Genomic DNA, 19,507 nt, shown 5'->3' with positions numbered 1-19,507 from the left:
TTCTGACGTGAGGTAAGCCATCTGGGAAGTTGTATTCAAGCTTGCTCCCAGGAATGTAATTTGTTGACAGGGTACCAGTTGTGATTTCTTTTCATTTAAGGTGTACCCCAAACAAGTCTGAACCCTTTTTACAAATGCCAGATGATTCAAAAGTATGCTCTGGCTTTCTGCCTGAATTAGACAATCTTCCAGGTATGGGTATATTTGAATACTTCTTTGCCTTCAAAATGCAATAACTGGAGCCAGGCACTTTGTGAATACCCTGGGCGCAGTAGATAAGCCAAAGGGCAGTGCAGAGAACTGATAATGCATGTAGCCTGCTTTGAAGCGTAGGTATATTCTGCAAGATTCCCTGATTGGAATGTACAGGTATGCTTCTTTTAAATCTAGTGTTGCCAACCAGGCATCCTTGCCTAGCATAGGAAGTAACTGAAGAGTCAGCATCTTGTATTTTGGATCTTGTATTTTGGAATCTCCAGAAAGGTGTTTAGAGTAGACAGGTCCAGGATTGGATGCCATGATTTGTCTTTTCTGGATACCAGGAAAAGTCTGGAGTAGAAACCTTGTCCCTTTTCCTCTTCTGGCACCAGTTGAATAGCCCCCATGTTTAAGAGAGAAAGTACTTGTTTTTGAGCCTCTGCCCATTGATTTGGGGGCAGGTCCGGCCATCCAGTTGGTGCTGGCAACGTGTGGAAATGAAATCTGTATCCCTGGGACACTATTTAAAACCCATTTGTCCTGTATTATGAGTTCTTAGTTCTTTGCATGAAAAGCAATCTTTCCCCCCAAAGGGGCGTTCAGTAGATAAATGCTTGGAAATTTTAAAAGGAAGTCATTGAAGCTGTTTACCATAGGGGGGTGTGTCTTGTTATTCCCAGATTTGGAAGTGGAGGCCCCCCCACTCCTTAGTTCTTTGAATTCCCTGGGACTGAAACCTGGGGGTTTTGCTGCGTCTGGGTTTGGCTTGAGAAGACCTAGAAGGGACTGGAAAGGAGCAATTCTTAACAGGCCAGTGCCTACTAAATCTAGGAGGTTGCACTTGTAAAAAATATTTAACAGTTTGCATAGATTTAACTTTATCTTCCATCTTTTTAAGAACTTCTTCAGCCTTGTTGCCAACCAGGCGGTTCTGATTTAAAGGAGCATCCAACAATTTAGTTTTAACATGATCAGGCAAAGATTGCCCCTTAAGCCAAGCATGCCTTCTAAGCACAGACCTAGTAACAGCAGCCCTGCAAGAGGCCTCTAAAGAATCAAAACCACATTGCAAAGTATGTTTTCCAACTTGTTCAGCAGAATGCATTAAATCCTGTAAATCTTTATTTTCCATACAGTAAGGAATCATCATTTTCTGTTTAAGCAGTCCAATAACATGTTGCTGATATTTTAACATATGAAATTGGCAGTTTAAAGCTCTGATTGCCAAGGTTGCTGAAGTATAAACCTTTTTACCCCATCTATCCAATCCAACGCCCTGGAGTCTCTATCAGAAGGGGTAGGACTTTTAGCAGTAGAAGCCTTAATGCCCTTGGGCCCCTGGGAAATGGTCTCTGGATCTGCAATAGGATTTTTGAAAAGGAACTTGTGGGAGTCAGGAACCCTGTAGTATCTGTCAGGTTTACTAGGAGCAGGAGGCAGGGAATCAGGGGCCAAACTGGACTCCGAGAAAACAACAATTTCTAGTACAGGAGGAATAGCCAAAGGCCTATGCTGAGGTAGAAGGAAATCCTTAAGCCTCTTCTTTGAATCAGAAAATTCCTGGTTTTCCCAGTGAAAATGCTCCCTTAGCGTATGTAAGGTTTCCCCAAAAGAAAAATCCTCAGGAGGAGAAGCAGAGGGAATAGAATCCTCTGCATCAGAATCCTCATAAGTAGGTAAGGACAAATCCAGGTCATCAGAAGAGTCAGAATATACAGTATCCTTGTCAGAAGATTCATAATCAAGTTCAGCCCTAGGCCTCTGGGGGGGGGGGGTTGACTACCCCTGATTAGAGTTACAAGATCTTCAGCCATTTTTATCATTTGTTTTTTAGGCATAAGGGCCTGAGCATGTTGCCTGGGCATTGTTTTTTTTAGACATGGATCGAGATTTAAGCCTTAGTAATGAAGGAGGCATTGATTTAATATGCAAGTCCGTAGGCCTGAATACACCCTCAGAAGCCGGTGCTTGCACAGCGGCTCTGGACCCATCCAAGATAGAGACATCTGCGGGTTCCATAGTTGAAGTATCTCGCGGCATACCGGACTCTGAATGGGTCTCAGTAGAGGCCTGCGAATCAGAATTGGCACATCAGGGGCTGCAAAAGCGCCTCACTGAGTACCGGCGAACTGTCGACTGGCTTAGGAGAAGCGTCATCAGCAGTTTTGGACCTCGGCGGCCTGTCTGTCTTTATCTTTGGATTTTTTCAGAATCCTGGTAGTCGGATGGTTAACAGACGACATTTCTGGATAATTAAACAGAGAACCGAAATATTTAGAGGAAAAAATATACAGATGGATAGTGCGCCGATTAAATAAAGCACAAAACCGACAGCAAGGTACGTCGTGGTCAGGGCCTAGGCAAGGAATACAGTACGAATGAAAATCTTTGAGGTATTTGCTTTCCACAAGTAATGCAATTATTAACTTTTACTGACATTGGTAAAGAGCAAGAAAAAGTTCACCCAATGGGGTACTTGGCTTTATGTTGAAGACTTCGGTTCTGAAACTCGAAAACAAAAGTTTCAGGAGTTGGCCGACTGGCACTTGCGAACTGCTTCTGCTTTGGGCACCGCACGGCAAGAAAGACTGATGTAATCGCGTCAGCTGCATGTTTTATACCCCTGACAGCCTGACGTCATGGAAGGGACAGCAACCGATGCAGGACCCAAGACTTTCTAATCAGGCCGACTGAGGGCAACCTGCAAGCAGATTACCGAAATGTAATGACTGCAACAGTGAAACACGAAGAACATCCTACCAGTGACCAGTCTTACACATTTACTTTGCTTGCACTCTCGACTCATTTTGTTACACTTTTGTTCATTTTCAACCTTTGACACAGAACTTTAAACACATCTGATATTTCTGAGCTCTTTCAACTGTGATGCCATTTCACGTATCAGTAAAAAAAACATTCTTTCAGCAGTCTGTACTTCGAATGATCATTTCTGATACCAAAAACTTCTGTTTTGAACAAATGAATTAAGTAACTCATCATATTCACTGTGTCTTGGCTTGATTTAATTCAGCAACAAAGATCAACAGAACGCAGTGGTACCCTCTGCCCTTGGGAACAGCAAACTGTACATATAATTTGTCTACCTAATTACAGTAACAAACCTCACAGTAATACTTCCTCCCTGTCAAACCTCTAACACATTATTCACTTTTAAGAGTTCTTTCACTGCAACACTCAACAAACTGAAAATCTTTTCAGGATTATCAGCTGTTTTCCCCCAGTCATGAATAAATCAAACTTCTAGGCTCACATTCAGTTCTCAGACAAATTACCCTAAAGAAAGACATTTCCAGGTTGTTTCAGCTGAAAACTTGAAACAAGACAAAAATAACTTGTTTTTGATTACTTCTGATACCAAGTAAAATATGTACATTCAAGATGGCTTAAAGCAGACAGGCAAACAAACTATACGCATCTAGTTCTCAGGAATTACTTTACAAAGTACAACCCAAAGGCCATGAGACCACACTGTACGCAAACTGAACTCCGACATAAGATGCCAAATTTCTATCTGCACACATTATGGAAGGGAGAATTTAAAGTGTTACGGGATTACCAGTTTGCTGTCAACTCTTGTACAGTGCCAGACAAACCACTGCTGCCTATAAAGTCCAAGAACAGTATTTCAGACATACACAGTAGCTGCTTCTCCCTCACTTTTGCTCCATATTCTTTTCTTACTTTTCATTGGCAACTCAATCCTCTGATCAATTTCACTGTAGTAAAGTATTGCAGTGTATTTCCCCTTCTTGAAACATCACTTTGAGCCTAACTTGACTTATTCCCCAGACTCCCCCATACCCCTGTTCCTTCTCCAGCTTTACTTTCTCATTAGTTACAATACAATGTAGTGCACCACAATTAAAAAATTCTCTTTTCTAAAGTGCATATGCCCAACTTTCTTTGTTGCTGATCATATTCAAACCCGGAAAGCTTCTTTTGAAAGAGAAGCATTATGCAGTCACATACTACTGTCCTGTGAACATTCAGTCTCTTTCTACTCTAATACTATATATACAGAATTTGAGATACCCAAGTTTCCCCCTTATCAAAGGTTCAGCAGCCTCAAAGCTACCATATATAGAGCTGCACAGGTTGGGGGGGGGGGGGTCAGGAATTTGCTCAGCATTCCACAAAATGTTTGTTTTTGGGAAGTTTTCAAAGTCAACCAATTTATTCATATACATTCAGGAGTACAAAAAAACAGGCAAACAGACTACCATAAAAGCACCCCATTTCATTTCTTTATGCTCCTTTCAGAATCACCGTAATATGTGGTAAGCATAAACACTACCCATTAGTCTTGCAATACCACACAAGGTTTCAAAAGGATACTATAACATTTTTCTAGTGATTCCCCAAGCACCACTCCCAATTTGGATGTTGTGTCTTTCTCCTTAACATCTCTATCACCATTGTGTGTTGGCGCCTGTTTGTGTCTAGAGTACAACGCCCCTTTTGGAATGTACCTCAAGACATCTGCAGCAGCTGGAAAGGCCACATAAGTATCTCACAAAGAGGATTACTGGCCTCAAACAAATGCCCTACATTGACAGTCTCAAAAAAACTCCAGCTTTACTCCATAGCATATCGCCTACTCAGAGGTGATCTCTGCCCAACATATAAAGCTATGTCAAACCCAGAGCTGTTGGACATGCTACACCTAAAGAAATCCCAATCCCTCCGAACTACACGCTCTAGGGACCTAAACCTTGTCACCACAACAGGACATGCTGGAGGGATAGATTCTTGTCCCAGACACTTCCCATACTCTGAAACAGGCTACCCATCTATGTCAAGCAAAGTTCTTCATTAGCACTCTTCAAGAAAAATCTTGATGAGTGGATGGGAAATAGGAAATACACCCCAGGGATCACTTCTGTGGCTCTGCTCGACAGTGGCACAGGAAAATAACTTTCTTGGGTGGCGTAAGCCAGGGAACCTTGTTGGCTAGGCTTATGTAGGCCCTTGGGCCAATATCCTAGTACCTATGAACCTATGCTCTACTCTTTAGTGTTGTCAGTTTGCCTTATTTCACCTTCAAAGTTAGAGGTGAATATTTATTTAGTAAATCTATACATTACCTACAGCATTTTAAAACATCCGTATCACCCAATCTCCTGCAGAATCCTTCTTTATTCTTCATTGTACATAAAAATGTCCTTGGCATCTCATTTTAAGCCCAGCTATTACATTTGGTGCTTAAAATCAACCTATCCTGTTGGGAGTTTAGATTCACCTAACCCTTTTCAAGGCCTGTATTTTAGATGACTACTCATAATTAGTAGATCAAAGCACTGATATTTGAAGGGGACCCATGCAAAGTATTTAGGAGCTGCCTCGTTAGTAGTATGGAGGGGGTGGGGGTCCTAGGATAAATTTCCTATTTTCCATCCGTTGATCCAAGTTATGCTTAAAAGTGGTCAGGGATGAGCTTTTCTTTAGGTGGACAGGGCATATATCTCTCTCCAAACCATTCTGTTACTGCTGTAGATACAGATTTCTATCCCTGGATTGAGTATTCCACGATTCCATTTTGACTTGCATATGTGAGGCAAGTCCATCAGTAGTGAGTAGAGGATGCCTTGTAAGACAGACACAGATCCCCTCTTAGTCTTTTGAGACCGAATATAGTGATAGAGTTTTGAGGCAGCCCAATGTAGGGCATATTTTTTAGGCCTCCTATCCTTTTTATAAAGTATCTCTGCGGGTGTTCCAGCTGTTGCATGTGCTTAGACTGATGCATGCTAAAAGGGGGTTATACTTAATGATTGGTCTATTGAGGGCTAAGTAAAGGGCAACAAGGACATCTCTGGATCTGGAGGCCATCCCCTTGTTTATGAGCTGCACAACATAGGAAGCAACCACAGTGGACACATGTTGGTCAAAAGTTAGGTCACAGTCCACATAAATTACCACATCATGAACTATTGGGTCAACTGTCAGGGTTGTCGTGACACTGGGGTAGCTCCTGAGGAAGTAGACTTTTCAAAGACAAAGTATTGTTTGGCATTTAGCTTTAGTCCATGAGTCTTGGCACCTGTTATTTGTTTGGGAAAACATTCCTGTAGGATGGCGGAGTTTTTGGAGGATTTGATCCTAGCTCTTCTTGCCAACCAGTTTCCAATTCCTGTCCTGCAAACAGGCTTTCATCTTTTTACTGCTGTTGGCTTCCAATGCAGTTCATTTTTACTTGCAATTTATGTAAAGGAAAGGATCCATCCATCCTCAACCCCTATTCCCATTTTTGCAGAAGGGGTCGGGGTGTCACTTCAGCAGTGGCAATCATCTCGAGCCAAGGTTTACAACTATGAATATAAAGTTATGAAATCCCTGTAATATTTTGTAAAGTGCTGTTCGGTATTCTGAAATGTTGCAAGATCATTTGTGAAATTCACCATCAAAGAGGATAAAATATTACTGACATTTTCACTTTTACCATTTGGTAATGCCTTCCAAATGACTACTTACTGTCTATTCTGGAAAATATCCTGTTTGAATACAAGATGCAGCATTCATGGATTACACACATTGTGCTGAGGTTTCAATTTTCATCATGTGATTGAATATGCAGATCACTCACGGTCTACTTTCGCCATGCACTAGTAAAATATAGTTTAATGTACTGGCTATTCCTCTTGCACTAAAATGTAAAGATCTTTTAGTTTCAGCTATGTGGAAGCATTACAAATCATGGAGTGTTAAAGGAATGAAGAGAAATGCTGACTTAACCCTTTGCAGCTAGCAGTTGTGCAGCCTGTCTTCAGTTCAGAATGATAAAACTAAAGATAGGAACTATGAACCAGTCAGTCTGGCAACTGCACTGGGACAGAAAATGTAAGCACTGATTAAGAACAGATTATTAGTGCAGCAAGAGGTTCTCCGGTTCGATTCTCGGCTGGAGTGCCTTCTGTTTGGAGTCTGCATGTCCTCCCTGTAGTCGCATGGGTTTCCTCCGGGTGCTCCGGTTTCCTCCCACATCCCAAAGACATGCTGTAGGTGGATTGGACACTCTAAATTTGTCCTAGGTGTGTGTGTGTGTGTGTGTGTGTGTGTGTGTGTGTGTGTGTGTGTGTGTGTGTGTGTGTGTGTGAGAGAGAGAAAGAGTGCCTTCTGTGGAAGGTTTGGCTGGCAACTTGACACCGTAAAACTCCACTGCCAATCATGAGTGGACAAATGATCCGCTGTGGCGACCCCTAACCGGGAAAAGCCGAAAGAAGAATTAGTGCTGACCAACAAAGAATGAATAACAAAGAACAGTTGTATTACGACTAACTGTAGATGTTAAGTGTAGTTTCACTGTAGATGTTAGTGTAGTTTCACTGTTGCTATCTTTACTTTTGGGATTTCGTACCATGCAGGTAGCCTACAGCCAAGCTAGTTTTCCAACACTCTTTCCCCTCCCCTAGTGCTTCAGCTGATGCCCTGCTCCCAGGATTAGGACAGACAGTATAAAGGGTGCACTGACACCATTTTTAGATCTCCCTTTCCCTGGCAAAGCCAGAGGAGAAGCCTCTGGTCCCTGGAGCACAGTAGACCAGGTGGGGGACTTCACACTAGCTGGATCCATCCGAGAATGTGCAATCTGGAGGCTCCAGAGAAAAGGGCGAGTGAATAAATAAGATTGCCATTCCAAACCTAGGATATGGAATCAAAGAGGTAAAGTGGGAGGGAAGAACTGCAACAGTGAAACTATTCAAACAAATTCCTTAACACAGCTGTACTATGTTTGCTATAGTCCCTGTTGCAGTCTTTACTTTTGGGAAGATTCCCCAAAGGAGTGAAAGAGATGAAAGGAAGGTCACACTTAGAGATCAGGCCTTTGAGGACAGCAGAAGCAAATCTTGCTCTGGCTAAGAATGATTCTCTGCTCATTAATGTGTTTATTTCTAAAATGCAATTAGCAGAAGTGGCTGTCCATCAATAATGTCTTACATGAAAGAAATTGAATGGAGCACAAAGCTGTTGGTTCAAAAGGAGTCAATGTCAGCTTTTCCAATATGCAATACCCAGGTTTATTCTGAGTTACTGCACAACGGTAACTCCCTATACTGAGCAAACAGATATTGTCAACATACTGGCCAACAGATTCAACGCCAAATTTAACCCTCTCTTCCCCATTAAAGGGCCAATCAATACCGGAGGAATGCCAGGCACCCAGCATTAGTGCAGCACAGGTTAAAGCTGCATTGTCCAAGGCCAAGAATATAGCTTCCATGGGACCAGACAATATCCCTGGATGTGTTCTACACGAACTACAAAGTGAACTGGTACCACGTGTGCCCTGTTCAATCACAGCATCATCTCAGGCTTTGTCCCTACCAGTGAAATACTAAACGGAAACGCAAACCAAACCAAAAACTGAAGAATCTAGATGAAGTTGGATTGGTCCCACTCTCACATTCACTCACGTTTGCAATACCAAAACTCAGCTGATGTAAAGCAAAGTCCACTTTATTAAATCCAACAGAACAAATTCATAAAAGCTGAGCACTTTCGTCTAGAAAATCAAGACTTCATCAGATAACATACTAAGAAATCATACTTCCTTTTATAGTCATTCAACAGGAAATTACATTAATTAAAACAATTAGAAAAACAGAAATCAGTGCAATATATATGAACACTTATATGATGTCAAAAATAAAAAAAAACACCAATGCTTTAAGCAAACATATGGAAAACACTAATCACAAATTTCATTTTTTATCATAGACAGTATCAGTATGGCTATAAGAGGAGGGGTTTGGTCATTATTGTTAGCAAAAAGAGAATTATACTGGCAGTCACGATTAAATGCCGGTAACTGGCCAGGGCTACATGAAAATATTTCCATTAGCCCCTTACTGAAATTGAGGGCATTAGAGAGGTAATACAACCTCCCCTAGTATTTATTCAATAAATAATATAGTATTAACATATTTGTAATTTTTAAAACATATTTAGTACACACATTTATATACTCTTTATAAATGTTTTTTACATTTTATATCATGCATACAACTTGTTTGGGGGGGTGTTTGTGCCATTTATTGGTTGGTTATTTATTTATTAGTTACATATACATACGGGTTCACTTTATAACATCGAAATACTGAAATGTCGAATTTCAGTATCTCGAAGCTATAAAGTCGAATGTTAAAAATAGTGAACGTTCATAATCGCGAATTTGACGTATGTCGAAAATATGTCGGATTCGCGGTTATGAAGTTGCGCTATGTAATGTCCGGGTTTGTGTTTTGTTGGTGCACGGTGCCGTGTTTGGATGTTGGTGTTATGTCAGGTAAGTGAGTGTTTTGTAAGGGTTTTGAGTGGGAGTTAGAGTGTGTGTGAGGGATTGGAGAATGTGCATGTGTGAGTGAGCTTTTGTGTTGTGTTTGTGCGATCTTTGAGTTAGTATATATAAGTAGGGGGGGTGTGGAGTGCAGGGGGGCTTACCCCCTCCTTATGTGTGTGTGACATGTGTATGTGTGTTGTTTTTTTGTTTATGTTGTGATGTGGGTGTTGTGTTGTATGTTTAGTGTAGTGTGTGCGGTGTTTTCGGTAATGTGGTTTTGCGGTTTTTGTTTGTCGGTGTTTTGTTGTTTCGGATTTAGTCTTGAGATACTGAAATTCGATATTTCAGCATTTCGAGGTTATAAAGTGAATCCGTATACATATTTATTGGACTGTTTACATTCTACTTGCACCGATTTCCATTTTACTAATTGTTTTAATGTTGTCATTTCCTGTTGAGTGACTATAAAAGGAAGTATGTATTCTTAGTAGGTTATCTGATGAAGTCTTGATTTCCTAGATGAAAGCGCTCATCTTTTATGAATTTGTTCTGTTGGATTTAATAAAGTGGACTTTGCTTTACATCAACTGAGTTTTCGTATTGCAAACGTGAGTGGGACCAATCCAGTTTCTTCATCTGGATTCTTTGTTCTTTGTCCCTACCAAATGGCACACTGCTAGTCATCCCTCTCCATACAGGGGGAGCAACTACAGACCCTGGGAATTACTGCCCCATTAGCCTGATGAGTCTGACATGTAAGGCTATGGAGCGCATCATCATGGACCTAATTAACAAAGATATAGGGAATCTCCAAACTCTAGATCCCATTCAGTTTTGGTTTTGTGAAAGATCAAGCCTGCTCAACTTGTTCGACTTCTTTGAGTCAGTTGACAGAGCTGTGGATGAGGGCAAGGCAGTTCATACAGCCTACCTCGATCTGGCCAAGGCCTTTGATACCATTCCCCACTCAGGAATTATTGATAAACTCACCAAACTAGGCATCAACCCCTATAGCACTCTTGCAAATTGGCTCACAGACAGAACCCACCGTGTGAAAGTAGCGGACTCCAAGTCAGACTGCCAACCAGTCAAGAGTGGAGTCCCACAGGGATTGGTCTTGGGTCCTCTCCTGTTTGGCATCTACTTTTCAGAAGTCCAGGCCAACACGGAGGGACTCTGGTTGCCCAAGTTCGTAGATGACTGCAAGCTGGGAGCCATAAACTCCTCAAGTGATGTACACTGCCTACAGAAAGGCCTCACTGAGACCAATGACTGGCGTTGAAACCAAGGCCTTAAGCTTAATGCCAAAAAATGCATAGTCATCCCCTTTGGGAAAAACTCAGTTCCTACTAAGTAACACCTAGATGGGAACCCACTGAACAATGAAGGCGTTATGAGAGATCTGGGGACACAGGTTGACAACGACCTCTCCCTCGACCACCACACTGCCACTATGGTCAGAAAGTTGTCCTGTGTGGCACATCTCATTACCATGGGTTTTGCATCCAGGAAGAAAGAAGTAATCATCTCTTTCTACTCTTCCCTCATTAGGCCAGTCAGAGTATAATGCCCCATTGGCATGTACCTCACTAGACGCATGCAACAGCTGGAAAGGCCACAAAGTACCTCACAAGGAGGATCCTAGGCCTTAAACACATGTCCTACATGGACATACTCAAAAAACTTCAGCTATTCTGTCTCATATCGCCTAAGAGGCGATCTGTGCTCGACTTACAAAGCCATGTCTGACCCAGCTCTGTTAGAAATGCTACATCTACAGAAATCCCAATCCCTCTGAACCACATGCTCCAGAGACCTCAACCTCATTACCACACTCAACAGAACATGCTAGAGGGACAGGTTCATAACCCAGAGACTGCCCAAGCTCTGGAATAGACTTCCCATACATGTCAAGCAGAGCACCTCACTGGCCCTCTTCAACAGAAATTTTGAGTGGATAGGAAATAGAAAGTTCACCACAGGGATCACTCCAGTGGCTCTACTTGATAGAAGCACTGGGAACTAATGTCGGGCGGCATGATGCCAGGGCACTTCTTAAGGGCTAGGCTTCTAAAGTCTCCAGGGCCAATAGCCTAGTACACACCTATGAACCTATAATTCCAGTACCATGGTGGAGCCATTTGCCTTCAAGGGAGTCTAACATGAACCACTTCTCAAAAATTCCTTAACACAAGGTCTGGAATAAAGAGGGGATTCATAGGCAAAGAAGTTGAAATAACAGAAGCCGAACATTTATGGAAGTGTACGCTTTCCAGAACAGTTTACTGCTTTCAGCAGCAAAGTACATAATCACTTCTAGCTCTACATTACCACAGCAGGTACGAATCAAAACGGACACCAAGAAAAATATAACATCACATTACAGGAAAAGTATACAAATACTGTTTATCCAGAGCTGAACAACATGTAAGTGGAAGAAATCATTTTAATTTCTACATTCCTATCTAGTGCACCAGCTTCAGTCTGCATTATTTAATAAAAATGAAAGCATGTAAAAAAATAAACATATCATATTGCACTCAAACTGTTGATTTATGCAGTTTAATCTGTTTTCTTTAATTTCTTTACTATCATGACAGTTGGGAACAGCATCAGTGTAAATTCAGTCATGAGAGAAGAGTATACAGTGTAGCTTTCTGTGTTCCAAAGATGGCAACCCTTATAAATGCCTCAAGTTCATTCACAATCAATCCATTGGTATTTAAAGAAAAATACTGAAAATGTTAAGGCACTATACCTGGCATTTTAATTCTTTCATCAGGGTCGCTTACAGTCCAGACAAAAACTACCATATCCATGCCTGCAGTAGCAAAATGTTGATTGTCTGGGGACCAGGCAATGCAAAGAGCTTTGGCATAATGCCCATAAAACATCCCAGTTTTCTGCAACACAGGAAAAACAGGATCTCTTAGAGAAGTTGTAAGTTCAATGTAAAAATGTTTGACTAAGGTAAGTTACATTATGGCAAGAAATAACTTTTGAAATACAGTCATGTGCATTAAGAGTACATTTATGGGAGAATATCCAGATTTGTCTCTCATTTTTGGTACATTTTTCATAAAATTGCATTTTTCTGGCAAGCAAATTAGTGGCAAAAAGGACTGCAAAAATAAGCAAGTCATCTAAATATGGAAAAAAGAAAATGGACACCCTGTAACTGGCATTAGGCACTTATTGAACACTCTTGGTGCAGTAGACAGTCCAAAGGGTAAGGCAGAGTAAGTACAGTTTTGTACCTACCATAAATGTAGATGTTCGAGTGCTAATACAGCTGCAGTCCTCACAGATGGGTTCTCCTGCCGTCAGGTGGGTCCTCGGTCGGCCGAATTCCAAAGTCTAGGTCCGGCGTCGGTTGTCGTCGCCTCTTCCCTGACGTCAGTGCGACAGGGGTACAAAGGAACCAGCCGACGCCATTTTCTTCAGTTTTTCTTGCCCCCAGATGTCAGGTGCCCCCAGAAGGAAGGCAATACATAAAATTAGGTAATAATGCAATGCAATATAATCAAAAAACAGTAGTTGCAAGCAAATACACCATAAAAGAATACCCCTAGAGGGGAAGGAGGGAGGGAAACCTGGACTGCAGCTGTATTAGCACTCTAACATCTACATTTATGGTAGGTACAAAACTGTACTATGCTCATCGTGCATACAGCTGCAGTCCTAACAGATGGGTAGAATCCCAAAGCTAAGAAAGGGGTGGTAGGCACTAGGTGTAACTAGGAGGAGCCAAAATGCCCTGCAAGACTGCAGTGGCAAAGTCTGCTCTAGATTTGGAGTATAATGGTAAGTTGTAGTGCTTGGAGAAGGTATGCACAGAACTCCAAGTGGCTGCTTCCAAAATATCCTTGGTAGGAACTCCTCTGAGGAAGGCAGCAGAGGTGGCTGTGGCCCTGGTGGAATGAGTTCTAATGCCTGTAGGTACAGTTTTGCCATGAAAGGAATAGCAAAAGCGTATGCAGTGGGCTATCCATTTTGAAACTGTCTGGAAATTGGCTTTGCTTGAGCTCCTACTGCATAGGCCACAAAGAGCTGTTCTGATTTTCTGAAATGCTTTGTTCTGTCCAAATAATAACGCAGTTGTCTGTGGATGTCCAAGGAATGTAGTAATCTCTCCCCTTTGTTTTGAGGATTAGGATAAAAAGTAGGTAAGTGTATGGCCTGATTTAAAGCTACCCTGGATACCACTTTAGGCATAAAGGACGGGTTGGTTCGTAAGGAAACTCTGTCCTGATGGAAGATGATAAAAGGCTGGACAGCCATGAGAGCCTGTAATTCTGAAACTCTACGAGCTGAGGTGATAGCCAGAAGGAAAGCTGTTTTCCAGGACAAATATTGCAAATCTGATGAAGCAGCTGGCTCAAAAGGAGGCAGGGTCAGTTTTTCAAGAATAAAATTAAGATCCCAAGCAGGTATTGGTTGTTTCCTTGGAGGTCTCAAATTCTTAGTCCCTCTGAGGAACTGTCTTAAGAGAGGGTGAGAGAATAAAGGTGGATCAATGTTGTATTCTGCAGAAATGGCTGAGGCATGGATTTTGATGGAGGAGAAAGAAAGTCCACTGCTTAGCAGTTTAGTCAAATATTGTAGTATTTGTGGTAAATTCAGTTTTCCAGGGTCCTGGCCCTTTTTCTCATTCCATGTACAAAAACGTTTCCATTTTGCGGAGTAAGCTTTTCTAGTTGATGGCGTTCTGGCCTCAAAATGACATCCTGCACCTCCTTGGAGAGTAGGGCCTGCTGTGATGCTAAGGAATCTTCCATGCGGCTAGATTGAGTGTTTTTAGTTGACTGAGGAGTTTTGAAGCTGTGTTGAGTCAGAAGAGGCATTAGACGCAGGGTCCATGGTGGGGAATGCGTCAGGCTCCTCAGGAGTTGATACCAGTGTTGTCTTGGCCAGTCCGGAGCAATGAGGATCATCTTTGGTCTGTCTGCTCTGGTCTTCAATAGCACTTTGGGCAGCAGAGGAAGAGGTGGGAAGGCATAAACTGTCATTGATGCCCAGCTGAAAGAGAGCGTTCCCTCTCCAGGCCTTTGGATGGAAGATCCTTGAGCAGAATTTTGTCAATTGATGATTTTTGTGGGAGGCAAATAGATCTATGTCTGGCCTTCCCCATTCTTGGATTATTTCTGGGAAAACTTTTGGATGCAACTTCCATTCGTGTGGATCTGTCATATTCCTGCTTAGGTTGTCTGACAGCGTGTTTTCCTTGCCTGGCAAGTATTGTGCTTGTAGTTCCATTTGTAAGTCCATGGCCATGTTCCAAAGTGACATGGCCAGTCTGCACAGGGAGTAAGAATGTGTTCCTCCCTGCTTGTTTATGTACCACAACTGTGGTGTTGTCCATTCTTATCAAAAGTTGACCTGGTTGTAGAAAGTTCCTGAAAGCTATAATAGCATTTATTACTGCTAGCATTTCTTTTTGATTGATGTGAAGGTGCTTTTCTTTTTGGGACCATTTGCCCTGAATGCACCGTTCTGTCATGTGCGCCCCTCAGGCGTAGTCCAAGGCGTCTGTTGTGATGACTTGATTTGCTTGAGGCTTGCTGAAAGGAAGACCTGTGTTTGTTTGGCATGCTTGAGCCCACCACAGAAATTCCTTTTGCAGACATGGAATTAGTGGTATTATTGTTTCCAAACTGTGGCTGCGTTGAGACCATATGTTTTTCAGGTACCATTGTAGTTTCCTCATATGCAGCTTTGCACATGGGATTAGTAAGATGCAAGATTCCATGTATCCCAGAGCCTGCAGGATTTTCCTTGCAGTAAGCCTGGTGCAATTTGCTAGTGTTCTGAAGTACTGGATTAGTTGCCCCTGCTTCTCTGGCGTGAGGTAGGCCATCTGGGTGTTTGTGTCCAAGTTGGCACCCAGGAAAAGTATCTTCCGAGAGGGTATTAGTCTTGATTTCTTTTTGTTGACTGTGTATCCCAGAGACATTATTACATAAGCCAGATGTTTCAGAAGGATACGTTTGCTGTCCGCTTGGATCAGGCAGTCATCCAAATAGGGATATATTTGTATCCCTTGAAGTCTGCAGTAGGCAATTACTGATGCCAGGCATTTCGTGAATACTCTGGGCGCAGTAGATAAGCCAAAGGGCAATGCAGAGAATTGATAATGAGTTGAACCTGCAAGAAATCTGAGGTATCTTCTGCAATTTTGTCTGATTGGGACATGCAGGTATGCCTCCTTGAGGTCCAATGTTACCAGCCAAGACTCCTTGCCCAGCATGGGAAGAAGCTGCTGTAGAGTGAGCATCTTGAATTTTGGTACAAGTAGGAATGTGTTTAGGATGGATAGATCCAGAATAGGTCTCCAATCTTTTCCCTTCCTTGGCACCAGAAATAGCCTGGAATAAAACCCTTGACCTTGTTCGTGCGTAGGTACCTCTTGAATAGCTTTCATGTTTATGAGATCTGTAATTAGCCTTTGTGCCTCTGCCCTTTGATTGTGTGGCAGGTTTGGCATGCCTCTCATTTTTGGAAGGGTGTGAAAATGGAATTTGTAGCCTCTGTTTATAATGTCCAGGATCCATTTGTCCTTTGTGACAATATGCCAATTTTTTGAAAATAATGCCAGCTTTCCTCCCAAGGGGGCTGCCATTTGAGATCTGGTTGGCATGCAAAGTGGAAAGTCATTGGGTTTGCTTTCTGATAGATTGTGAGTTGTCCTCACCACCTCTGTGTAGGAGCTTGCCATTGTCTGCCTCTGTACGATCCTTGGGATTGTCCTCTGCCCCTCGGGCGCCTGTATCTGCCTCTTTGGGGTCTGTCTGTGGCAGGAAAGGACCAGTTTTTGGAAGGCCAATTTCTACTAAAACGTGGGGGTTGAAGCTGTAGAAATTCTTTCACAGTTTGCATTGATTTAGCCTTTTCCTCCATTTTCCTTAATACCTCCTCAGCATTAGCACCAAATAGTACATCCTTTTGAAGAGGAGCATCTAGTAATTTAGCTTTGACATGATCAGGTAAGGCTTGTTCCTTAAGCCAGGCATGCCTACGTATGACTGATCCTGTAACAGCAGCTCTGCATGAGGCCTCTAGAGCATCAAAACCACATTGTAAGGTATGCTTACCCACTTGTTCTGTACTATGCATCAAGTCCTGCAACTCCCTCAAGTCTGGTTGTGCAGTTTGTGACATTTTACTTTTCAATTGTGATAACAAAAACTGTTGGTATTTTAGCATATGAAACTGACAGTTTAAGGCCTTCATAGATAAGGTAGCAGAGGTATATACCTTTTTTCCCCACCTTTCTAGGGATCTGGAATCTCTCTCGGAAGGCAATGGAGGCCTTAACTCCCTTGGGGCCCTGTGAGATGGTTTCTGGGTCAGCAGCATGGCTCTTGTATAGAAATTGGTGCGAGTCAGGGACCCTGTAGTACCTGTCAGGCTTAACTGGAGCTGGAGGTAGAGAGTCCGGGTTAAGGCAGGCCTCCGAGTAAACATCATCTAGGATGTCCAAGACAGGAGGTATAGCCAAAGGCCTGTGCTGAGGAAGCAAGAGAAATTCCCTGAGCCTTTTCTTGGAATCAGAATAATCTTGGCCTTCCCAGTGGAAGTGTTCCCTTAAGGTATGCAAAGTTTCCCCAAATGAGTAATCCTAGGGGGGGATACAGAAGGGATGGACTCCTCCGCATCAGAGTCTTCAAAAGGGGAGTAAGAATGTTCCTGATCATCAGAGTGCTCTGAAATAATGGAGCCCTGATCAGAGGAGGGGGAATCTTCCTCCACTCTAGGCCTTTTGTCTGGAGGGGGCTGAGAACCTCTGATAAGAGTAATTAGACTTAGTGAAAGCCTTGATAGAGAAAGAAGAGGAAGGTCTGAAGACACCTTGAGTGGAGGTGGACCTGTCCACATTCTGAGTTACGCCTTCAGTGGCTTCGGTATCTGTAGTCGAGGTGTGGGCCGAGGCGCCTGCAACCTCGGGTACAGGGGACACTGTCAAAGGCAGGTCGTCGGTAGGCAGGGGCTGCGTAGGCACCTCACTGAGAACTGGACCACATGTAGCCGGCTTTGGCATGGTGTCGGTCCTTGTCTTTTCGTTTTTTAGACAAAATCAGAGTCGGAGTATCCGACGACATAGTATAGTTAAATGCTTTTCCAAAATAATGCTGGGCGAACTCCGCCCGACGCTTAATAGTGCGTTTGTTGAATGTAGCACAAAAGCGGCAGGCCGAGACCTCGTGGTCTGGGCCTAAACAAGGTATACAGAGGGAATGGAAATCCTTATGCGGTATTTGCTTCCCACAAGAAATACAATTATTAACTTTGTCTGACATCGGTCTGAGGCAAGAAAAGGTTCCCTAACGGGGTACTTAGCTTTTAAGAAGAGTTCGGTTTCCAAATTTTCGTAATCTCAGGAGCTGGCCGACCGGCACTTGCGAACTGCTTCTGCTTCGGGCACCGCACGGCAAGAAAGACTGAAGAAAATGGCGTCGGCTGGTTCCTTTATACCCCTGTCGCACTGACGCCAGGGAAGAGGCGACGACAACCGACGCCGGACCTAGACTTTGGAATTCGGCCGACCGAGGACCTGCCTGACGGCAGGAGAACCCATCTGTGAGGACTGCAGCTGTATGCACGATGAACATCTGAAAGTAAGTCAGACACACAGACCTTAAATGCCTGAAATCTGGAAAAGGAATGATACAAGCGTATTTTAAACACAGAGCTACCAGGAACCTTGAACTGGTCTCAAAGCATATTCTTTCCTTGGCATTAAAACATCCTTGAACAAAAACCTTTACCAAATTAAGAAGCTGGAACTGGTTCTGTCACTCCCTGGAACAGCATGTAATGGACAGGTGGAAACAAGACAGTCTGGTCTGGTGGACAAGGAATAACCTCCTCTCATTGCCATCTAGAACCTTGATGAATGATCTTTAGAACCCATTTGAATGAAAATATCTGTTGTCAAAAAGAAAAATGGAGATTCAGACTTTCCTTAAATAGACCAACTATTTGGACTGTCCTTGGTTATGGGAGTTGCTGAATTCTTTTTTTTAACACCCTGTCCATTATGCCAAAATAGGGAAAGGGATTTGAGAATTCATAGGAAAAAGGAGGGCAGAAAATCTTAAGAGGTTCCCTGATTTAACTTGCCCCTGTTATCACAATCACCTCTGCAGTAAAGGAACCAAAAAGTTAATCTCTATCCAAAAAAGAAAAGAAAATCTCATTAATCCCATTCTCTTGGGGATTCTGAGAATGCAGGTCAGCAAACCTCCTCAAAACAATGCTTCCATGGCTATGGCCTCTGTTGCTATAAACAGATTTATACACACACACACTGTAAATGGAGAGTAGTGACTAGTACAATAGAAGAAACTGCATAATTGCAAGCAGATGTTTAACAAAAGAAGAAACCACAGACCAAACATTCCTCACTTTCACAATTAGGATAAACATTAACATGTGAATCTGACTGAAAATCAAAGTTGCAGACGAATGCTTTATTTTTCATACCCATTAATAATCTTCCCATCCTTATTAGAAAGAGTAGGATAGGAATTAACTGTTTAGCAGCAGCAGGAATAAAGTACAGTTGTGTACACTTACCATAAATGTAGATGATGGTGTGTATTCACTGTTGCAGTCATTACATTTGGCTAATCTGCTTGCAGGTTTCCCTTAGTCGGCCTGACTAACAAAGTCTTGGGTCCTGCGTCGGTTACTGTCCCTTCTTCCATGACGTCAGGAGTATAAAACATGCAGCAGACTCCAATACATCAGTTTTTCTTGCCCCAGATGTCAAGTACCCCCCTAATGGGGAGCAAATAAAAATACAAAAGTATATGTCCAACAAAAAGCAAATACACCAAAAAGACTTAAGCATAGTAAAGGAAAGTAGAGGTATAGCCGGAAGACGTTAGGGGGCTGGGGGGAGGGTAACCAGGACTGCAACAGTGAATACACTGACATCTACATTTATAGTAAGTGTACACAACTTTACTATGTTCTTTGTGTTTCACTGTTGCAGTCATTACATTTGGG

At 42.6% G+C, this 19,507-nt stretch overlaps 1 protein-coding gene across 1 annotated transcript in view; it reads right to left on the bottom strand.

The window, feature by feature from the left end:
* Positions 1–19,507, bottom strand: part of WDR1 (WD repeat domain 1) — a 549,035-nt gene that overhangs the window by 37,197 nt on the left and 492,331 nt on the right. Inside the window, exon 11 of the mRNA XM_044063522.1 lies at positions 12,255–12,399. Coding sequence (XP_043919457.1) covers positions 12,255–12,399 — 145 coding nt within the window. The remainder of the gene's footprint in view (positions 1–12,254; positions 12,400–19,507) is intronic.

This window comes from Protopterus annectens, chromosome 2.part1 (genome assembly GCF_019279795.1).
Source record: "Protopterus annectens isolate FY-2018-M chromosome 2.part1, PAN1.0, whole genome shotgun sequence".
In the NCBI taxonomy this organism is placed as follows: domain Eukaryota; kingdom Metazoa; phylum Chordata; order Ceratodontiformes; family Protopteridae; genus Protopterus; species Protopterus annectens.
This window is presented reverse-complemented; position numbering and strand designations above follow the sequence as displayed.